At 39.6% G+C, this 21,958-nt stretch overlaps 1 protein-coding gene and 1 long non-coding RNA gene across 7 annotated transcripts in view; one reads left to right on the top strand and one right to left on the bottom strand.

Moving 5' to 3' along the window:
- DGKI (diacylglycerol kinase iota) overlaps positions 1-21,670 on the top strand; it is a 477,321-nt gene extending 455,651 nt beyond the window's left edge. For 5 of the 6 annotated variants that reach the window (XM_082398061.1, XM_082398060.1, XM_082398058.1 and 2 more), the window contains 3 exons: positions 5,509-5,545; positions 7,207-7,306; positions 11,378-21,670. In XM_082398061.1, coding sequence (XP_082254187.1) covers positions 5,509-5,545; positions 7,207-7,306; positions 11,378-11,494 — 254 coding nt within the window. In that variant the 3' untranslated portion in view covers positions 11,495-21,670. Of the gene's footprint in view, positions 1-677; positions 758-5,508; positions 5,546-7,206; positions 7,307-11,377 lie in introns of all 6 variants that reach the window. The other variant, XM_082398059.1, reaches the window with a different exon arrangement.
- The window catches only part of LOC309631585, a 481,022-nt gene that overhangs the window by 124,850 nt on the left and 334,214 nt on the right, over positions 1-21,958 (bottom strand). The gene's annotated exons all lie outside the window — the stretch shown is intronic.

Here is a 21,958-nt window from a genome sequence, read left to right as displayed (position 1 = left end):
AGTGCTGAGGAAAGGAGGAACTGAGACAAGGCCCCTGTTGCCTAAAAATTTGTGCAGTTGTTACCAAACACACGTTCGTGTGTGCCCGACGCACAGTGAGGCCAAACAAACCGAAACATTGGAGTCTGGAGCAGAGAAAGGCTTATTGCAGGGTCAAGCAAGGAGAACAGGTGGCTCGTGCCCCAAAACCCTGGACTCGTCAAAGGGTTTCAGCAAAGTATTTTTAAAGGCAAGGTAAGGGAGGGGCATTACAGGGTATGGGATCAGCTTATGCACAATTCTCTGATTGGTTGATGGTGAGGTAACAGGGCAGTGTCCCAGGGGTTAACATTATCAATCCTTAGGTGCCAGTAGGTCTGGGGGCTCATGATCAACAAGTAGTTAACTTTTTCTGTTTGGTGGTGGTTTTAGCATCTGTAGAACAACTCAGGAAGTGTGCATCAGATACTATTGTCTAGGTACTCCAGAGAGGAGTTACAGCAGAGGACATGGGAGGAGGGATCTGTCCCGGGAAGGTCCTGCTCAGTTACACAATTATCAGTAACAATGGGAACAGACACTGGTGAGGCCGGGCTGCTTGTGTTCATGGAATTCCTTTCAAAATGAATGGCTTTGCTGAAGGCGCTTTCTAAAGGGACCATTGGGCACTGTAAGCCTTCTTGCTCCTGACCTTGTAGAGGATGCCTCATCAGCGATTGAAAAGGCCTGGAGGACTGGTTCTCAGGACACAGAATTGGAGTCAACACTTACTTCAAATGTAAGTGGGAGCTAAGGCACCCTTTTATATCTCCTTCCCTCATTGATACTCCAGTATCTTGACTTAGTGTAACCTGCTGTGTTATGTCAGAGAGTAGGACACTTAATTATACCTAAACTTTAGGCATTTCATGCAGTGTCCCAGCTACTGTTTTAAGCACATTTTTTTGTATTAACTTATGAAACCTCATAACAGACCTGCAAGATAAATATTATTATTAACCCTGATTTACATGTGTGACAATCAAGGGGCTGAGAAATAAAATGAACCTGCCCAAGATCTAGTGAGTGGAAGATACAGCTGGGATTTGAAACCAAGGAGGTTCAGCTCCAGACCCTCACTCTTAATCACTGCGCTGGACTGCTTGGCACTTCAGGGGGTACAGGGCAGGGAGGGGGTGGATTATCATTAATGTTTCCTTAGAATCACAGGACTGAGGAACAAAAATGAATGAATTGAATCCTTGTTGAACCTGTAAAATAGGGAACATGCTAGAAGGATATGAAAAATAATCCAAGTATTCTTACATTTAAAAGATGTAGAATAATTTATTTAAGGAGATAAGGCATACATTTGAAAAGCAAATACACAGTACAAGGGTAGACTCCAATAAGTGTTATGGGAGTTCTTCTGTTGATTGATTCCTTCTGTCAAAGAGAAGACAGGTTGATTCCATGTGTTAAAGGTGGCCTTTTCAGAGGACCTTGTCACAGACTGGTCTTTAAAGAATGTGTAAGACTTAGGTGTGTGGGTAGAAAATCCCTCTCTGGGTAGCAAGAGTGGAGAGAGCAAGCTCTCAGAGCTGGGAGAGCCTGAGAAATATTTGGGTGATTGTGCATTACCAGTTTAGCTTATGCAAAAAAAATGGAGCCTTGAGAACAAATTGAGGAAGGGTAGTTCCAAGTGAAAGACTGTGAACTTCAGTGTTGAAATACCTGGGGAGACACAGGACATATGATGAATTTAAAACCTGGAAATCTGTATGTTGCAAGATCTTTTTTATGTTTTCTTAGTAAAAGTCCTGCATGCTAATATGTTCCTGACAGAGACCTTTTAGGAAGCTTATTTGTCAAATAGTACAAGTAGGAGCAACAAATAGGACAGACATTGCAAGAGAAGATTCACCCAGCCTTGATGACTGGTAGATGGGAAAGAGAGGAGGTGAAGTTAGTGATTTAGCTCCTGGATGACCAGGAGGATTGTGAAAGTCCCCTTTCTCCTTGACCAATGACTTTTTTATTTTAATTGAAGTATAGTTGATTTACAATATTGTGTTAGTTTTAGGTATACAGCACAGTGATTCAGATATGTATCTATATATATATGTTCTTTTTCAATATTACAAAATATTGAGTAGAGTTCCTTGTGCTATACAGTAGGTCCTTGTTGGTTATCTCTTTTATATATAGTAGTATATATATGTTAACACCAAACTCCTAATTTATCCCTCCCTGCCCCCTTTCCCCTTTGGTAACCATAAGTTTGTTTTCTATGTCTGTGGGTCTATTTCTGTTTTGTAAATAAGTTCATTTGCATCTTTTTTTTTTTTTTAGATTCCATGTATAAGTGATATCATATGATGTTTGTCTTTCTCTGTCTGACTTACTTCACTTAGTATAATAATCTCTACATCCACTCATGTTGCTGCAAATGACATTATTTCATTCTTTTTTTTTTGATGTATTTCATTCTTTTTTTTTTTGATGTTCAGTACACAGAACATTTTCTTTTTCTTTTTTCTCTTTATTTTTTATTAAAGTTTAGTTGATTTACAACTTTGTGCTAGTTTCAGGTGTACAGCAAAGTGATTCAGTTATACATACATATATATATATATATATATACGTATATTCTTTTTCAGATTCTTTTTCCATATAGGTTATTACAAAATACTGAGTGTAGTTCCCTGTGCTATACAGTAGGTCCTTGTTGTTTACCTATTTTATATACAGTAGCATGTATAGGTTACTCCCAAATTCCTAATTTATCCCTTCCACCCCCATTCCCCTTTGGTAACCATAAGCTTGTTTTCTATATCTGTGAGTCTGTTTCTGTTTTATAAATAAGGTCATTTGTATCTTTTTTTTAGATTACACATATAAGTGATATCATGATATTTGTCTTTCTCTGTCTTTCACTTAATCGCTAGGTCCATCCATGTTGCTGCAAATGGCATTATTTCATCCTTTTGTATGGCTGAGTAGTATTCCATTGTATATATGTACCATATCTTCCTTATCCATTCATCTGTCGATGGACATTTAGGTTGCTTCCATGTCTTGGTTGTCGTAAATAGTACAATATTGGGGTGCATGTATTTTTTCAAATTACGGTTTTCTCTGGATACATGCCCAGGAGTGGGGTTGCAGGATCACATGGTAGCTCTATTTTTAGTTTTTTAAGGAACCTCCATACTGTTCTCCACAGTGGCTGTACCAATTTACATTCCCACTAACAGTGCAAGAGGGTTCCCTTTACTCCACACCCTCTTCAGCATTTGTTATTTGTAGACTTTTTAATGATGGCCATTCTGACCGGTGTGTGGTGATACCTCACTGTAGTTTTGATTTGCATTTTTCTAATAATCAGCAATGTTGAGCATTTTTCATGTGCTTCTTGGCCATTTGTATGTTGTCTTTGGAGAAATGTTTATTTATATCTTCTGCCCATTTTTTGATTGGGTTGTTTTTTGATATTGAGCTGTATGAGTTATTTGTATATTTTGGAAATTAATCCCCTGTCGGTCACATTGTTTGCAAATATTTTCTCCCATTCTGGAGGTTGTCTTTTCATTTTGTTTATGATTTCCTTTGCTGTGCAAAAGCTTTTAAGTTTAATTAGGTCCCATTTGTTTTTGTTTTTATTTCCATTACTCTAGGAGACAGATCCAAAAAGATATTGCTTTAATTTATGTCAAAGAGTGTTCTGCCTATGTTTCCCTTTAGGAGTTTTATAGTATCTGTTCTTACATTTAGGTCTTTGATCCATTTTGAGTTTATTTTTGTATATGGTTATTAGAGAATGTTCTAATTTCAAGCTTTTACATGTAGCTGTCCAGTTTTCCCAGCACCTCTTATTGAAGAGACTGTCTTTTCTCCATTGTATATTCTTGCCTCCTTTGTCGTAGATTAGTTGACCATAGGTGCGTGGGTTTATTTCTGGGCTTTCTATCCTATGCCATTGATCTATATGTCTGTTTTTGTGCCAGTACCAAACTGTTTTGATTACTGTAGCTTGGTAGTATAGTCTGAAGTCAGGGAGCCTGATTCCTCCAGCTCTGTTCTTCTTTCTCAAAATTGCTTTAGCTATTTGGGGTCTTTTTTATTTCCATACAAACTGCAAAATTTTTGTTCTAGTTCTGTGAAAAATGCCATTGGTAATTTGATAGGGATTGCATTGAATCTGTAGATTGCCTTGGGTAGTATAGTCATTTTAACAATATTGATCCTTCCAATCCAAGAACACGGTGTATCTTTCCATATGTTTCTGTCATCTTCAGTTTCTTTCATCAGTGTCTGACCACTGACTTTCATAGTTAGGGAAGATGAGGTTAGGACTTTCTTCTAATTATGTAGTAAGTAGTTACATAAATAAATGCTCAATGATAATGATATCTGCCCATATGGGGAGGAAATCACCAGGATCATACTTCTAAAGTTTACAGTGCTCAATACCTAGAGTTATGTTTGACCCTTCCAAACACATTTATTCATTAATTCAACCAAACATTTAAGCCTCTGCTTGGCACCAGGCTCCATGCCAGTCACCAAGGAAGGTGGACAAGACATTGGCCACAACTTCAAGGGGTTTTTCCAGAGTCTAGTTGTGGAGAGAGACAAGTGTCATGATCGGTAAGGTGATCATATATGCCTACTTGTCAGGGATAGTCTCAATTTGGATGATTAATTATTATTACCCCCCCCCACCATTTTAGGAAATAGGGTTAGTACACAAAGTGAGGTAACACAAAGGCATGACATTTAATGCAGTATTAGGAGTGGGGAGATAGATAGAGGGCTTTGTGGAGAAAATGTGTGTCAGCTGATACCTGCAGGTAAGGAATTGTGTGAAGGGTTGGGGGGAAAGGTGAGCATTCCAAGCAGTGTTTGCAGGTTGAATGAATAAATTAGTGAACAAATGAGAAATTGTGAATGTGCAAGCACAGAACATTTTAATTCCTGATGAAGCATCTATAATCATTTGATGTTTATATATAACATTTTTTCCAGATTTTGGAAGGGAAATCTCATGAAAAATAGAATTTTACCCCATTTCTAAAATAAAGAGATTGGACTGGATAATATCTTGACTTAGTGTAATTTGCTGTGTTATGTCAGAGAAAGGGACACTTAATAATACGGTCTCTCATAGCTTTCATGCTATACTACATAAGATTACATCCCAAACAACCTGCTGCTGGAGAATGATTCTCCCTTTCCCCCCTAGGTAGCCACTTAATTATTTTTCATTTATTCTATCCTTCAACTTGTTGGAAAGCTTCTTGAAGGCAGAGGCCATATCATTCTTTTTTAATCTTCCATTCTGTACATACTGCCTGGTGATGATTGAGAGATTGATGAGGGGGAGGTAGAGGGATCCTTTCTCTTTTGGAGGGGAGGTGGTCTTATTAACCCTGTCACCAAATACTCATTCAGCTTCCCAAGGCATTTTAATTCTGTGACTATAATTTTTTGTTAATGGTTAGTTTTTGAACTTATTTTTGATGGACATCTTGCTTTCCTCTTCTTTAGGACCTTCTGAGTTATTGGATATGGCAGACAGTGAAACGTGAGTGTTGCCTTACATTATGTGATCTAGATTATCTTCTTGAGAACATATCTAGGAAAAGAATGCAGCCTCTAGGGCATACAATTGATAATTGTAATGTCAGCGAGAAAAAGTGTCTACTTTCAGTTGTATTTATAACTGTGCAGCGCTAATCTTCTAAATCAAAGATTACACAATAAAAATAGATGGCACCTGTCATGATGATTGCACATGTAGCTGTTGCTGGTCATCATTTAGAACTTCCTTCAAGTGAGGTACTTCTGCTTTGATGCACCTTGAACTACAGAGAAGTCTAAATTAATGCACTTACCTCTTAATTACCCATCACATTTACTCTTCCTCAACTGAGGTTTATAAGAAAATTAAGCCCTAATGCCCTAAGGCATCCTTTTTGTATAGTGAAACAATTTCTCTGTGCTGAGTCTAGAATGGGACAAGTTATAAAACCACTGGAGAACCAAGAACATAGTACCTCCAACCATTTCCATGTTTTGTGCTTCAGAAGAGAAACCCTGGTTGAGAAAGTCACCAGCTCTGTGGATGGTTGCCAGACTGATAATGTTTGTTTTCAACTTTCTCATTCCCAGGCGGCAAAATAGCTACTATTCCCCAAATAGAAACAAAGAAAGGCTAAGCATTTAACCCTGGAAGCCATGTTGAGCCTCTAAAGAACTTCAGTGAAATTTGAAAAGGGATAAAGAATGGGCGGGGTGGAGTGTGGGGAGGGGCTAAGGAGAGATGGAGGAGGACAAGTAGGAAGGATTTAACCATGAGTTACGGACAAGGGAGAAACTGTCCATTGCTACGTAGAGTTTGTCCACGTACCGCAAATCCCATTGGCAAGGTTATCACTCACCCCAGTTTGCCTCTTTAAGGACTGCATTCGATTTTCCATAAACACTTTGGCATTAAGTGCCTTTTCAATTTCAGACCCAGAATGGGAATGTCCTCCTCCCTGTACTGCCTGTGGGGGTGGGGGAAATAGCCACTTTGCCTTGGCTGTTCCCCATACTGATGGCTGACCTGCTGCCCAGTGGGCCAGCTCTGGTTGCGGAACCCTCCCAGAGTCTTACCATCCCTCCCAGGTATCTTCTGTGGCTGTCCCCCTCCTGCCACTCACCAGGAATCAGCAGGTGGGGCAGACTGGGTATCTCCTGGGTCTTTGAAGTTGAGTTCCCAGGAGATTCTCCTCCCAGGGCCAGATGGTCTACCAATCACTGTGCTGTGGTTCTCCATCGCTGCTCCTGTGTGTGCACCATCTAGGTTGCTCCTGCTCTGCCCACATGTCTACACAGAGAGAGTGGCTCCACACTGTTCAGACACATCTACACACATCAGTCTATTTCATAGGGCCATTGGGTATTACTTAAAACAGACAGTAGTCGCTTAAAACAAAATCACTCAGCCTACTTGACCAGCCAACACTGTTTGAAAAAGAGGCTGGAGTCAGATATTAGGGTTAGTCGATGCCTAACTCAAGGCGCTTTTAGAACCCCCTCACCCAGCTCCCCTGGCCATGGCCTGCAGCCGTGGTCTCACCCACAGATAGGGAAGGCGCCGAGGGGCACAGAACGTCAGCAGCAGGGGCACTTCCCTCCCTGCTGCCCCTACCCTACTCCCACTCCCGCCTCCAACCCTTTCTCATTTCATCTTTGATTTAGGGGTGAGACCGCACTGCACAAGGCAGCTTGCCAGCGGAACCGGGCTGTGTGCCAGCTTCTGGTGGACGCGGGAGCATCTCTGAGAAAAACGGACTCCAAGGTAACTTGATGAGTGAGTGCAAGCATCCTCCCACGGGGCAAGATCTCTGGCACCATTGCCTTCACTTGTGCCCGTAGCAAAGGCATCCTTTCTGTACTTATGGAAGTGCCTGGGGCTTTGGAAAAAGGAGGAAAAAATGAAGTGTTTCATTTAGAGAAACTGCAGTTTAAATGTATAAGCACAAAGGGAGGGGGTGTGCTTGCCTAAGGGACTTATAGACCCCTGAACGCGTTGACCTTTGGACTTTGCTGACTCTCCTCTGCTGACTGCCAGCAGCCAAGTGTGGAGAGGGTGAGGTGCAAAGCACTAGGGGAAGGGTCGGGACCAGGTGCAAAAGATGTGGCCTGGCTACGGAGAAGCCCCTTTGGAATTGCTCCTCCAGCTACTTAAGCCAGAATAGCTTAAAACCCATGATTTATGAGGCCCCATATATGGGTGCCAAAGTGATGACCAATCAGTCACTGCCGGGATGGGAGATCGGGCCGCAGCATGAATTGTTCCGGTTTACAGAGAGCACCCAAGGAAAGGGTTAAAGCTGGAGTAAAGGAGGAGCTGAAGCTTAGTGCTGTTGACCGAGAACTGCAGCCCATGGGAAAGAGATGGGCAGAGAGAAGAGTTCATACAGAAGATCAACCCCATAGAGGAGTTCTCTGTGATGATCTGAGGTCATGATCATGGTCAGCTCTGAGAGTTTTAAAGCACCCTGGGTAGGCTCCAAGAAAGGACAAGCCACTTAACTGTAGAAGGTTACAGAGAAGAATTTTAATATATAGATGAGGATTTCATTAAGTGGGTACTAAATAACCTAAGTTTGGGGTCAGTGAATGTAGTCAAGAAACATAGACAAATTACTTAGAAGCCTACTGATGACTTCAGCCCCATTAGATTCATTTAAGTGATGAGCACCTACTTATATGCGGTCTTCACCCTGGGGTCTCCTCCAACTGCAGTGTACATTGTGACATAACTTTCTCTCTGATGTGGACCTTTCTTTCCTTTCTGAGCCAGTTCTGAGCCAGGTGCATTGCTTGATTCTCCACTTTCCTTGCGACCCACCAGATCCTTGCTCTCTGACTGAGGTCCCTGGCTGCCTTAATTCTGTTAGCACTAGGCTATCATCAAATTCGTTAAGCTGGGTCCTTGTTCCTAGCTGGTCTGTTACCTATCTGGTTAGCTAATTGGGTGTAGGATTCCAAATGGCAGATAATTCTTCACTGTGATATTCTTCCCAGATGATATTTGCACTTAGGTGCTTTGATGTGTAACCTGATTGAGAAACACAACCCATGGAGGTAGGACCAGCTGAGGCCATGATCCGAGGTGGACTTGGCCTTCCTTGCTGGGGCCGCTCAGACACAGCAGGGCCATTGCCTGTTTACCACACAGAGACTGGTCTCAACTCAGGTGATAAAAGAGAAGGGAGGAGCAAGATGAAATAGAGGGATGAATAAAAGACTGGCCAGGAAACCCGGCCCCACAGCAGATGGCTCTTTTTTAATCTAAGTTTCTGAATCAAATAAATGGGCTCAATGTTCCTTGAGATTCCTTTCTATTTTGTGTTACATCTGTATGTGCGCTTCTCAAAATGCAAAAAATGTTATTACTTTTATTATAAATGTAGTGCATTCTCACATAGAAAACTCTAGCAATGCAAAAAAAAATTTTTTAAGTAAAAATTACTAGAAATCCCACAATCTAGACCTATATACCATTAAAACTTTAATGATTTCTCCCCACATGTGTCTACTTCTCTCATTTTCTTCAAGGAGGTAAAGTCATACTGTACATGCTATTGTATAAACTTTCACCCAACATTTTGTTTTATAGATCTTACCTTATGAAGTAATAGAGCTTCATCCTTTTCAGGGATCCTATAATTTTTCCATTCCGTAATTTTTTGCTAGGTGAAAGCTGAATATGATAATTATGACTGGTTCTTCTTCTGGAAATTTTTGAAGAGAAGCAATATTTTGAGAATTTCTCTTAATAGGAAATGGCTCCTTAAAAATCAACTCAGAGGCCCACCCCAGTCCATCTCTCTGAATATTTGGAAATTGGTGATCCCAACCTCATTAACATTGAAGACAAGATAATCTACAAATACTGTAACCAAGTTGAATAAAATTATTATAGGAACTTGAAGCTATGGTTAAATATTAAATCCCAACTAAACTAAATAAGTAAAATTTTAGAAAGAAAGAGTCTAGAGCCATTGTTACTTCCCTTCTATCTTCTACTCCATATTCCCTTGTAGGCTACTAGGATCAGACTTAATTGAGTTTGATACCATCCATTGCAATAGATGAGATGGAGGCTGAGAAGTGTTTGATAATTTTTGTAATGCTTGTGTGCATTTTAATACATAGAGCAATTACTTTGGTGCAGTGATCATGCCTCTACCCTTTCCTTAGAACTCAATATAATTTTGTACATATATACACTGGAATATTACTCAGCCATAAAAAAGAACAAAATAATGCCATTTGCAGCAATACGGATCGACCTAGAGTTTGTCATACTGAGTGAAGTAAGTCAGACACAGAAAGACAAATACCATATGATATCGTTTATATGTGGAATCTATAAAAATGGTACAAATGAACCTATTTACAAAACAGAAATAGAGTCACAGATGTAAAAAACAAACTTACGGTTACCAAGGAGAAAAGGGAGGGATAAATTGGGAGATTGGGATTGACATACACATATTACTATGTATAAAATAGATAACTAATCAGGGCCTACTGTATAGCACAGGGAATTCTACTCAGTACTCTGTAGTAACCTGTATGGGAATAGAATCTAAAAAAGAGTGGATATATGTATACGTATAACCGATTCACTTTGTTGTACAGCAGAAACTAACACATTGTAAATCAACTATACTCCAATGAAAATTAATTTTAAAAAACTTAATATCATTTTAAAATAGATATCATGGAACAAAAATTAGAAGCGTCAAGGAGTGTTAAGTAATGTCTGTAAACATTCAAAAGAATGGAGACCTTTCCTCCTTTTACTGCTGACTGCTGTTCATTGGCCTCATTTCAAAAATAATTGTGTGTGTATAAATATACATATAACATAATAGACTGCAAAAAGTTATACAATCATTTAAAATGATGCAGAAGAACATTTCATGACGTAGAAAGGTTTGATATATTATTAAGTGCAAAAGCACATTACCTAACAGTATATAAACAATGTATGGCTTTATTTTCATAAAAATAATTATGTGTAGAGCTACAGAAAAAAACATAAAATAGTTACTCTATGGAAGGTTAACAGCAGTTATCTTAGTATAGTGGAATTACTGGTGATTTTTATTTTCTTATGCTTTTCTACTTTCCCAAGATTTTTTTTTTTTCTGGTATTCTTTTTTTTAAAACATCTTTATTGGAGTATAATTGCTTTACAATGGTGTGTTTCTGCTTTATAAGAAAGTGAATCAGCTATACATATACATATATCCCCATATCATCCCTCTTGCTTTAATCAACACTCATCACTTTTATTGTCAGAAATTAACTTACTTTTTGGAGAGATAAGACAGTTCTAAATGGGGAGAACCTAACTGAAGACTTTGAAACCAACAAAGAAACCCCTTTAGATTGTTTCTGACCATCCCTTCCTCTTTGTTTCTGCTTGTTACTTCCCAGGGTTTAGTATAACAGGAAGAGTTCCAAACTAGAAATCAGAATGCCCGTTTCCCTGCTTTTCTGTTCAGTGATTTCTGTCCCCCTTCTGGAAAGGATCTGGGTTCCCAAACTCACTGTGCCACGCAGTTCGCTGCTGTGTACCTAGTTACTCTGTGAGCCGCCGGTTCCTTTGATGGAACCCCACCTCTGAAAACTGATCGTCTCTCTTGAACTTGCGGATCTCACATGTTTGATGAGATGCATCTATCAAATAATAGATCTGAAAGTGTCTCATCAATTCTAAAACAGCAAACAAACATGGAAAGATCCTTTTTAGCAAGTCATCTTTGAGTAGCTCTGTTTCTATGATTTTTAAAAAAAAAAATCTTATCCCAAGTGTTTGTGTCTCTTTCCTTTTCACTGTTACGTACAGGGTAAGACACCTCAAGAGAGAGCACAGCAGGCCGGGGACCCGGATTTGGCAGCCTACCTAGAAAGCCGCCAGAACTATAAGATCATTGGCCATGAGGACCTGGAAACTGCTGTTTGACCCTGGTAGACAGGCTGAGAGAATCTGAATAAGCATATCACCTGTGCCCTCCTGGTGATTGGGCAGCTCCCCTGGAAGAAGCTGATGGAATCCATAAATCTGTCTCTCTCCTGCAAGAATCTATCCGAGACCATGCCACCAGTTTTAAGGGCTACCAAGATGTACACCAGAACATGATAGCCCACTGAGGACGAGGCAGGATACCTGGAGATTTGTGGAATACAGATTCCACAAAATTCGATCCTTATTGCTTCCAGCAAGTAGCATGAACTTCTGTGTTCACCTGTATAATTTATTTTAAAGATTCAAGGATGTTTGTATAAATGGCACTGCTCCCTCCGCCCCCTATGCGTTCACCTTTCCCCTGTACCACACAATTCCACTGTAATGACCCATCAATTTAAAAAATATGATATGATCTGTTCTCTTTACATTCAGTCTTTGGAGACCAGAAGACTCTGAAGGTCTTTTCAAACCCTCTGGCTGTCCCGCAAAAATATAACTGTCAGACCGCTTCCACTTCCAAGACTAAATATACCGAGACGACTTAGTGACCTTTTGCATGTCTCCTCTCCCTCCTTAATCCCTTTTCGTTATACAGGAGCTGGGGAGTGCCACAAAGATAATGTCAGCTTGTGTGCAATATCTCTGAGGTGTGGCAAGGTGGCATGGGAGTTGTCTGGGCTCAGAGGTACCTCAGAGAGGGGACCCAGGGGTCAGCCCCGGTGGCAGGGCTGTTGCCGATAGCCACGGAGGACCGGTTCAGCTTGGGCTGTTGGTCCAGCTCCGTACTGCCTACATGTAGCCATCTTTGCCTTTTGCTGCAATGGAGATGAGCAATGGATTCAACAAAGGCCCACAGCTGGTTTGCAGAACCACTCAATTTTAAGTGCTGCTGAAATTGCAGAGCAGAAAACCATGTGTGGGAACTGTGGTTACAGGAAATGGCGCACTACGACAGCGTTTACTTTTAGGCTTTTTTGACATAATAGAAAGCAGGCTAATCGACTGGAAATAAAACAGCAAAAGCAAAAGTAGCAACATATGTCAAAGTAACTCACTTAAGCAAGAAAACAGTCGCTGGAATGTTGCACAGAGGCTAAAAGATTCAGGTATCTTGGTGAGAGGGGGCCCATTCTAGGTTTTCCTTCTAAGGTTTTGGTTTTCATTACCCCAAGTAAGCCTTGTCCCAAGGACAAAGCCTCGTTTTATGAGTTCCACTGCCAGATTTCTGAGATGCCTGGATCTTTCTGATGGCTGCCTCACCTACTACTTGTCAGGTTCCAAGGTCATACCTGATAGCACTATAGCCCCATTTTTCATGTACAGGTTGGTCAAATATATTCTTTTTTCTGTTTCCCTTACCAGAATGTTCTTAGTGCAGACTACTTTGGGAGTCTAGCCAGGAACATCTTGCTGGCAGTAGAATTACAGCTTCTAATCCTGCCACGGATCATTGGTACTTACAGGCACCTCTATTAAGGACTCTATGATAACTCAAGTATCAGGAGAAAAAGTCTTCTTTCGCTGAAAATATCTACTTGACTTGGGTATAAGGCAAAAGTGAAAGTGGGTGACCTTTTTGCTTTAAACTAAACTGATGTCTTCTGAGCTTTCTTCCATTTAGTTCTTAGACATAAAGTGTTTCCCTAGTGTTTCTGCATGTAAACATAAATGACTGTCTCTCTACATTTAATTTAAAGCTCCAGTGGTGATGCCTTGCTTATCTGAACCACTTTTGGTCACGTATCATCATTTTGAAAGTACAAAGATGATATATAAGGTATTAGGTTGGAAAAGCCTCTCAGTGGATGGGGACTAAGTCTGTCCTTAGTTGTTTCAAAATCAAATTGTTGGCATTATTTCCAGCTGTGGGAGAATGGGTTGGTTGTGAGTAATCTATTTCCATACATCAGTCTTAGAAATGGAGCTATGTTTTGGGTTTTCTGGTGAGGGCAAAAGGGACTGGAGTAGATTATTTCCAGAAGCTAGGAGAAAAAAAAAGCTCCGGGAGAATTTGATCACTGGGCTTCTGCTGGGAGTTTTCCAGTTGGTGGGACTGTCAAGGAGATGTTGTGATGACAGAAATACAATCCTTATGGCAGACTGGAATCTGGCTTTGAATGGTGCCTTCCATTCCCTAGATTGAGCCAAGCATTTGGCTATGCAGCCAGTTACCAGCTGCCATTGCTGGGATGAAGGACTCTGCTTTCAGCAACTACCATCTCATGTTTCTCTGTGATGCCTCAAAGCGGCCCAGAGAAAATTGAGGGTACAGGTGGCTATGGGCCAATTCAAATAGCTCCAACTGAAGTCACACGTAAATCCTTGATATGGAAATAGATGAGGTAGTGACTACTGTAGGGGTCCTGGTGCATTTGGAAATTGTTCCAAAGCAGAAAAAGAAAGACAATGTCCTACATTATTGATGGGGAATGACATAGGACCAAGGCAAATATCTCTGAAAAAGCAAACACCTAGAGCACTTAGGTTTTACAAAAAAAAAAAAAAAAAAAAAAAAGCATGAAAAATGATCAGAACAGTGACCTATTTAATGGCTTCAACATTAAATCTACCTCCTGTAGCTTTTTTAAAAAATTGGCCACTGCATGTGACAGTCCTGGGCTTTAGAAAGAGCAAAGAACATGTGCTCAGGAGTTTCCAACGCAGCTTAGGGTAGGTAGTAGCCCCTCTAATGGGCCATCTGGAAGTACAGAAGCAATAGTCTGGCCCTGGTCTGAAAAGCCACATTACTTCAAAAGACATAAAACTATATACCTATAGAAATACAATTTTCTACAAAACCAACTGAGATGGTACTGCCAAGAGTAGCTAGCTTAGCTGCCATTCCTCTGTGTTTGGCTCAGAAGAGCCTTTCCTGTCGTGGTACTGTCTGCTCTGGGATTCCATTTTTAGATTAGACTTACAGAGGCATGAGAAATGGAGAGTTATTAAAAGCGAACATTATATAACCTTAAAGGTAGTCATTTGTGAAGCCTTATATTCCAGTATTACACATTTAATGAAAAAGAACCCAGTTGAGCTCTGCTTTATCACATTCAAGGACTTGATAAAGAACAGAAGCCAAGAATGAAATAAACACCACAGCCGGGAATTTCACTTGGAGAGTTTTGGTTACCTCTATAGAGGTTATGACCTAAAATGAATGCAATTTCTGAAACAGAGAATTTAGCTGGCAAGTACACAGCCGTGAAACTAGTGACAGCTGCTGGAAAGCCTCACGTTACCCGTTGTTCCCCATCCTTCCGTCCTAGCTGGCCTTAGAGCGTAGGCAGATCCGTTTGCATTGAGAGATACTCAACAAGTAGGTAGTTTTCATTTAGACCTAGTAACAGTTTCTTTGCCTAAAGGATTTCTGGAATTTATTGACTAGACTCCTCACAATATCCATGTCTTAGAAAATGTGGGCGCAGCAGTTTTATTTTTTTACATGTCAATTTTATTTTAACTGCTTATTTTTAAATTATAAAAGTAGAACGTGCTTTTTATAAGAAGTTCTAATACCACAGAAGAGTATCACATGCAAAGTCAAGCTGTTCCTCTCTGCTGGTGTAGTGTCCTCTGTCCCGCCCCCCAGAGATAAACAGCGGGAACACTGATAAACATTGTTGCTTGTATGTTATGTCAGAAATACTCTGTGCATACACAAGCCCCAGTACACATATAGGAATGCATTTATTTGTATACATATATGTGTTTATGTCCTATACACACATATATTGCATAGGTTTAAAAAACCATTTTAGAAGCATGCTAGTCATCTGTGCCTGTGTAGTTAACACCAACAGGCAAAGATAAGGTCATAGAAATTTTTCATTTATTCTTTGTTATTTTTACTATTACTAAGCTTAGTTCTATGACTGGAGCACTTCAATTGCACATGGCATTTGCTCTTGCCTGTGTCATAAAATCTATGGCCAAGAGGTCTCGTAATTGTTTTTGTTACCTTCCATGAAGCATGAAACCTACCTGAGCCCAGAGACTTGTTTATGCTATTTGTGGATCTCAAGTGGAGAGTTTCTTCCTCTGTGATGCTTATACCCCTTTACAAGGCTGAGTTATAGGATTCACTCAGTAGGCTGCCTAATGATATCTAATTTCTGGTAAGCTACCGCGAAAAGTCGTAGTCACTTGGATATGGGTGTGGTCCGAGTAGCTAGGCTTCCTTCTAGTAGGAGTAGCTAATGAAATCACTGAGAACAGCATGATATTTTATTCGATTATGCTCTTTAAAAATAAAATAGATGGTTGTTAAACTGGCTTGTCATAACCATCCAATAAAACTACTAATTGCTCTACTTAAATGGATTATTTTCATTTTAGGGGGAAAAAGTAGAACATCCATTAGAGAGTTTTCTAATTAACATTTATTTAGTATAAAATAGCTTCTGCCCAGGTCTTAGTAGAACCATCTCTGAATATCTCAACTTTCTTATTCTCTAAACGCCATATTCAGCTGATTTTTATAAGTCCTATGGTTTTCTCTCTGCCCAGCCTCTCAGACTGACTTTGGCTCCACCCCTTTTCAGTGTCCTGGTCATCACCCCATAGCTAGTCCTTCTGATTGTCTGGCCATGGCAACAGTCCTGCTCCTGGACTTTCTGCCACTACCTTCAATGATTCTGAAATACAGTTGCCCGCCTCCCCCAGATGTTCTGCTCAAAATGGATCAAAATGAAATTACTCTCTGGGACAAGTATCCCTTTTTCCTGAAGGAGAAATAGACTTCCACTGACCTTGATCATCTTGTATATTTACAATAGGCCTTATTCTGAGAAGTAATCTCCCAGATAGATTTAGCAAATTTCTGTCGTAGTCACACCACAAAAGTACACAATCGTAGCAGCTGCTTCCACACCCAGCAATGTAAACAGTGTGCTCCATGACGTCACCTGGGTGACTGGGTTATATGCATGTTATACCCCTACTGGCCGTCTGTGGATTGTAGACCATCTCCCCACAGTTTAATAAGAAACCTAAAAATAGGAACTAAGCAAGGAATAGTGCTCCTGACAACGTGCTTGTGCAGGACACCAAGAGTTACTGAACTGGTCCCCCCCCCGCCAAAAAAGCAGAAAAAGTAATTCTTAGGCTGTTGAAGCATTACATTTTAAAGTAGAGATTTGAATACTGGATGGTATCGTCATGGTGGACAGATTCTAGAGTCTCTTTATACATGAATTCAGTCATTTTACCTGCAATCATCTGTTCACAAAATTGATCATACAATTATGTATTTAATCATTTATTTTTAAATATGTCTATCATTTACTCGGATGCAGGCACCATACCAAGGATATAAGAATGAATGCAAGAGACAAAACTCTTGACCTCATGGAGCTCCGTCTAGGAGAACATACAAATTCCAATCTGATAAGTTCTGTACAGGAGAAGCCCATGGTACTAGGGGAACATGCCCTGTGGGTCAGCCTTTGTTGTGCCATCACTCTTCAGCTAGCCATATTTTAGTTCTATGAGATATGAAATGAGAATATGAAAGAAGAAATAGTTCGCATTTGCTTTTCCTTAGGGTCTTGGCACTGTTCTTAAAAAATGGATTTGAAACCAAGACTTTAAGATGAGACTTAGAAACACTACTAAAATGAGAGCCAAAACGTTTATCCTATTTCTCAAGGACAGAACTAGGAACAAGAGGCAAAACTTGCAATGGATTTTGACCGAATATAAAGGTGAAGCATAAATATCGTCAAACAGTAGAGTGGGCCCAGAATTAGAAACTTTTAGTCATGGGGAGTATTTAAGCAGAGGCTACATAACCACCTGGAGGGGTGTTGTGACTCGGGACATGAACCTGAGGGGACTGGATTAGATTCTGGGAGTTTTTTAAATGTTCTTTTAAAATGACTTTGTTGAATGGCAGGATTTCATTTTAAAATTTTATAAAAATCTTGACTTTTAATCTTTTAAAACATCACTTTGTGACAGAGTCTTTAAAGAGAATGACATTTAGTTATCATCTAAAAATCTTAAAACTAAGCATGAATTTAAGAGCTAATGAAAAGAAAGCATACTAAGAGGTATAAGTTACTCCAAGATACTTCTGGAAGCATTATGGATTTTAATGAATATTCTTAGACATTCTTAAGTAAAGTCCTATTACAAATCTGTTTTCCTGTCCATTCAATATAAAAAAAGTGCTGCGATTTGATATTCTTAGAATTAAATGTAATCTGGTATAACCACAGAAGAAAATTCTGCCTAAAATCTATTTGGGGTCCAAGTAAATGTACATGAAAGGCAATCATGGAAAGTGCCTTGGCTTCTGCTACTGGCATGATAATTACAGGGGAGGGTTTACCCATGGAAATAAGAAAGTGATGATTCTGGTTTTTACCCATTTTCCATAGTTTCAGTATTTTGAGCCAAATGGCATCTGACATGGGAGACTTTAGTGATGGGAACAACTGAAACTATCTTGTTTCTCAATCATTCAGTGCATATAGGCTTCAATAAAAATAATTTCAACAACTCAAATCTGTACAATTTATTAGTAACAATTTCGGTAATTTTAGACTGTTACTGCTTTAGCATTTTGATGCATTTTTGACACTTTTGAGCTTCAGTACAAAGCCCTGAGGTGGATAATGCAGATAGTGCATTTTAAATGAATAAATGGAATCTCAGAGCAATGAATTCAACTAACACAGATTCATGTAGTAAGTGGTAGAACTATAGCACAACTAAGATCTTTAGATATTACCGACTAACGTGTCTACAATAGATGTTTTCTAAGTGATTTTCCACCATTGCTTTCAATGCTGTTTTACATCCATCATTTAGGTTTCCATCATTTAGAAGGTGAACCCTTGAAAAAATATTTACCTAAGATTCCACAGCGTGGGTTACTTAGGACTGAGGGAGAATATGATGTTAAAAATTTAGGATTTTTGCTCTCAGAGGCTTATCAGCTTGCACATATTTCAAGGGGAAAAAAAGGGGAAATGTTTTGGTACCAGGATGGATTTCACGAAATAACACTGAAGGGGACTCTCTGGCTTCTCTACTTTGTGATTCTCAGCATTTAAAAATGTTGGTATTATTTTCTCTCCTTGGAAGTCACTATTGGAATAATATTATTTCAGAATGCTGCACCAAAAAGTGTTGAAATGGTCTTGCCATTCAAGATTCCATTGCTTGAAGTTTGGGGTGGGTATACAAAGCTAAATCCATCATACACAGTCACATACGTAGAGGTCTAATGCATCTATGGGAAGATGCCACACTTGAGGTAGAAAGAACGGATAGGCCTGAGATATCCTTCTGTTCTGAATCTTGTGTTTACAAGGCACCTCTGTGAGCAGTTTGATGAATACGTAGAAGAGGGGTGTTGGATCTGGGAAGCAGCCAAATTTGGATTAGGAATAGGAATGTTTGGAGGAGATGGCTTAACTAGGACTGTGAGGTTCAAGTTCTGTAGGGTGGACAGTTTGCAGAATAAAACAAGGACAGACGAGATCACAACAGACATGGAGAGGAGGCGCTTTATTTCTTATGTAAGGGTTTCATTTTCCCTAAACATTACATCCAGAAAAGTGGATTGGGCTTTCCAAAAACAGTGAACTTATCGCAGCGAGTGTTTCTTCTAGTATGTAAGTGAAAATTTAACAACCAGATCAGGGATCATGTTAAAGCAATTGCTTGGACTAAAAGACATCTGTGATGTTTTCCAGGTTTCGATTTCTATGATTTTGGACTGAGGCAGAACTCAATCAGAGCCCCTTTTCTCAGGTTCCTGCCATATAGATGCAATGAAAGTGTTTTTGTAAAAACAGCAGACATTGCAAATATATCCCAGATCATTTAGAAGCCAGTATTTCATGACCCTAAAAGAAATCTGCTTTGCTGACACACACATAACACCCACCACTGTTTGCCAATTCCCAAATCTCCTGAATAAGATATGTTTCTACAAAGGCATAACAGTCACAAGTTCAGGAACTGAAGTGAAAACAAAGGATCTAGTGTTCAGTTTCCTACTTTCTACCCATTTTTTGTTTGGGGTGTGCAGCTGGAACTGGGGCTTGGAGAAGGGGGCAGAAGATCCCTGTATTTTCTGGTACAAAAAACATGGAGGCAATTTTTATAACTTACTGTCATGAATTAGGGCTCAACCTCATATCCCCAGACTAATGTTCTGTGATGTTTCTGCCTGTGAACTAGTTTTAATTGCCATCCTTCCCTTGCTTCCATGAGCTCCTAGATTTCAGGTTGGCTGGATGGGGGTGGGAGTCATTCTTGAGATGGCCTTGAAAAGTGGGCCCATATCTGGAGTCTTGCTCTGAGAACTGCCCCACTCCATCTTGTCCCCCGCCCCTCCTGCCTCTCTCTTGGGGAGGTGAAAAAAAACAGTAATGGGGGAAAAAAATTCTCAAGTGTAGTACAATAATAAGGCTCTTAGTCTTAAATTGCCATGGTGACCCACAAATAAATAATATACACCCTCAGCAAACTTTGATCCTCATGAAAAGCAAATTCAGAAGGTATAGACAAAACCTGAACTTGTTTAGAGTGGCTTCAAGGAGTATCAGTTGTGAAATTTTCAACATATACTGCTTAGAAGAATTAGATTATGTCTGGAATTTAGGGGAAAACAGGATTCTGCTAATAGAAAGAACTTTCTAGTAGAGCTTTCCAAAGGACTGGCTTGATTTTGAAGGAGTTTCTCTAAGTGTTCATTAGGAGGTTAGACCACAGACTCATGCAGATCTATGATAAAATTTGAGAAAAATAAGGACAACTTAGGAAGTTTTTCATAATCCTTACAAATTCTGAGACTATATAACCTTTCCTCTTAAGAATTACAGAGATAGGAGATGTTTACAAATTGTAAAAATAAACAGATGACACCCCTAAATTGGTTTATCCTATATTTTGTTTTAAATTTATGGGTAATTTCTCTCAAATAGGTTAGTGAGATATATCAACTTTTAAGATAGAGTTTAGCTTTGATATTTACTGCACCTTGTGTAATGAATCCAAATGGTTCCCAACCTTTTGGGTTTTATTAACAGTAACATCTTTCATTCCCTGCCCCCCTCCTCCATTGGTTGGACTGAGGCTTTGATGACGTGTATAATTTCCAATGCAACTGGAACCTAGATTGTTGCTTGCTAACATCCTGATTGTGGGCTGGGAAGTGTGGGGTTCTTGCCATCCTGGGGAGTGAGATTTGGAAATTTTATAGACAAAATATTCTAGCACAATAGAATATTTTGCAAAACACATCTTTGATAAGTTAGGGTCCACATTAGTCTCAGTTAAAGGTTAGCTAGGCTGTCTTTTTTTTTTTTTTAATTACCAATAATTAAGTTGACAGCCATGAATCTGCATATTATATGGACTACAGCTGATTGAAAATGAGGAAAACCATTCCTGTAAAGAATTAAGAAATAGAGGACAATCTCAGTTCCATAAGAATGAATATATTTCATTTAATTTGATTCCTGCGTGGGAAAAAGTTCCTGGGCATCCAGAGTGCCCTTGGCTGTGGTAGTCCACTCTCAAAGGCTATATCTGTAGGAAGAGTTGCAGTCACATTATAAAGGGCTCTTTCATGATTTCTGATTCTGCCCTATCACATCCCAGAGCCATGCTTTTGCAAAGCTGCCAGCCGGCAGGTGGAATCCAAAAAAGAGTAGCATCCGTGGCAGTAGGGTGATGAAGTTTTATTTCCAGGTAAAGTAGGATCCAGATAATATGAAATGGAGGGAGGGTGGGTGGGAAGGGTGGGGTGGGGAAGAATGGAGTTTTTTTGTAACAAAGTCATAAAGTATTTTCCCCTAATTTTCTTGCATTTCCTATTTATACAAAGTATCTTGATCACTGTGTTGCTCTACAGAGATTTTCAATGGAATTAATTTGGGAGACTGAACTAATCTCTGAAAAAGAAATGACTAGCTACAGTTACTTTTTGGACACTTTTTCTGTATTGTGAATTGTGTGGAAATGTATAGAATAAAAATTAGAACTACAATTAGTTTCTTTTCTTTGGTTACTGGCTATTACATGGAGTTGGTGTGAATATTATCTTTAAGGGGGTTAAATTAGATTTTCAAAATTGGGAGGTAAGTGAAGAGTTGGCTGTCTGGGAAGGCAGAAACTAAAAGAGATCTCTGATAAAGCAGAATTTTTTTTTTTTAAATGACTTCGGCTTTCAAGATGGACTAACAGAGGCCAGATTTACTCTCCCAACTGAATAAAAAAAAATCTGTATATAAAACAATAATTGTTAAGACACTGGAACTCAGGCAAAAAAAAGACAATAATCCCTGATTGATGAGAATCAAATAAGATAAGCGCTATGATTTCTCCATTCTACAGACTTCAGAGAGTTTCCTGGCAGTAGCTCAGGGAGGGGAAATTGAGGGAGAGCCTGGCAGATTTCCTAAATTGGGGAGACAGAGCTGAGAACTTGGGAGACCA

The sequence above is a fragment of the Balaenoptera borealis genome (assembly GCF_965194805.1).
Source record: "Balaenoptera borealis genome assembly, chromosome: 7".
NCBI lineage: Eukaryota > Metazoa > Chordata > Mammalia > Artiodactyla > Balaenopteridae > Balaenoptera > Balaenoptera borealis.
Note: the sequence above shows the minus strand (reverse complement) of the source record. Positions and strands in the feature narration are given on the sequence as shown.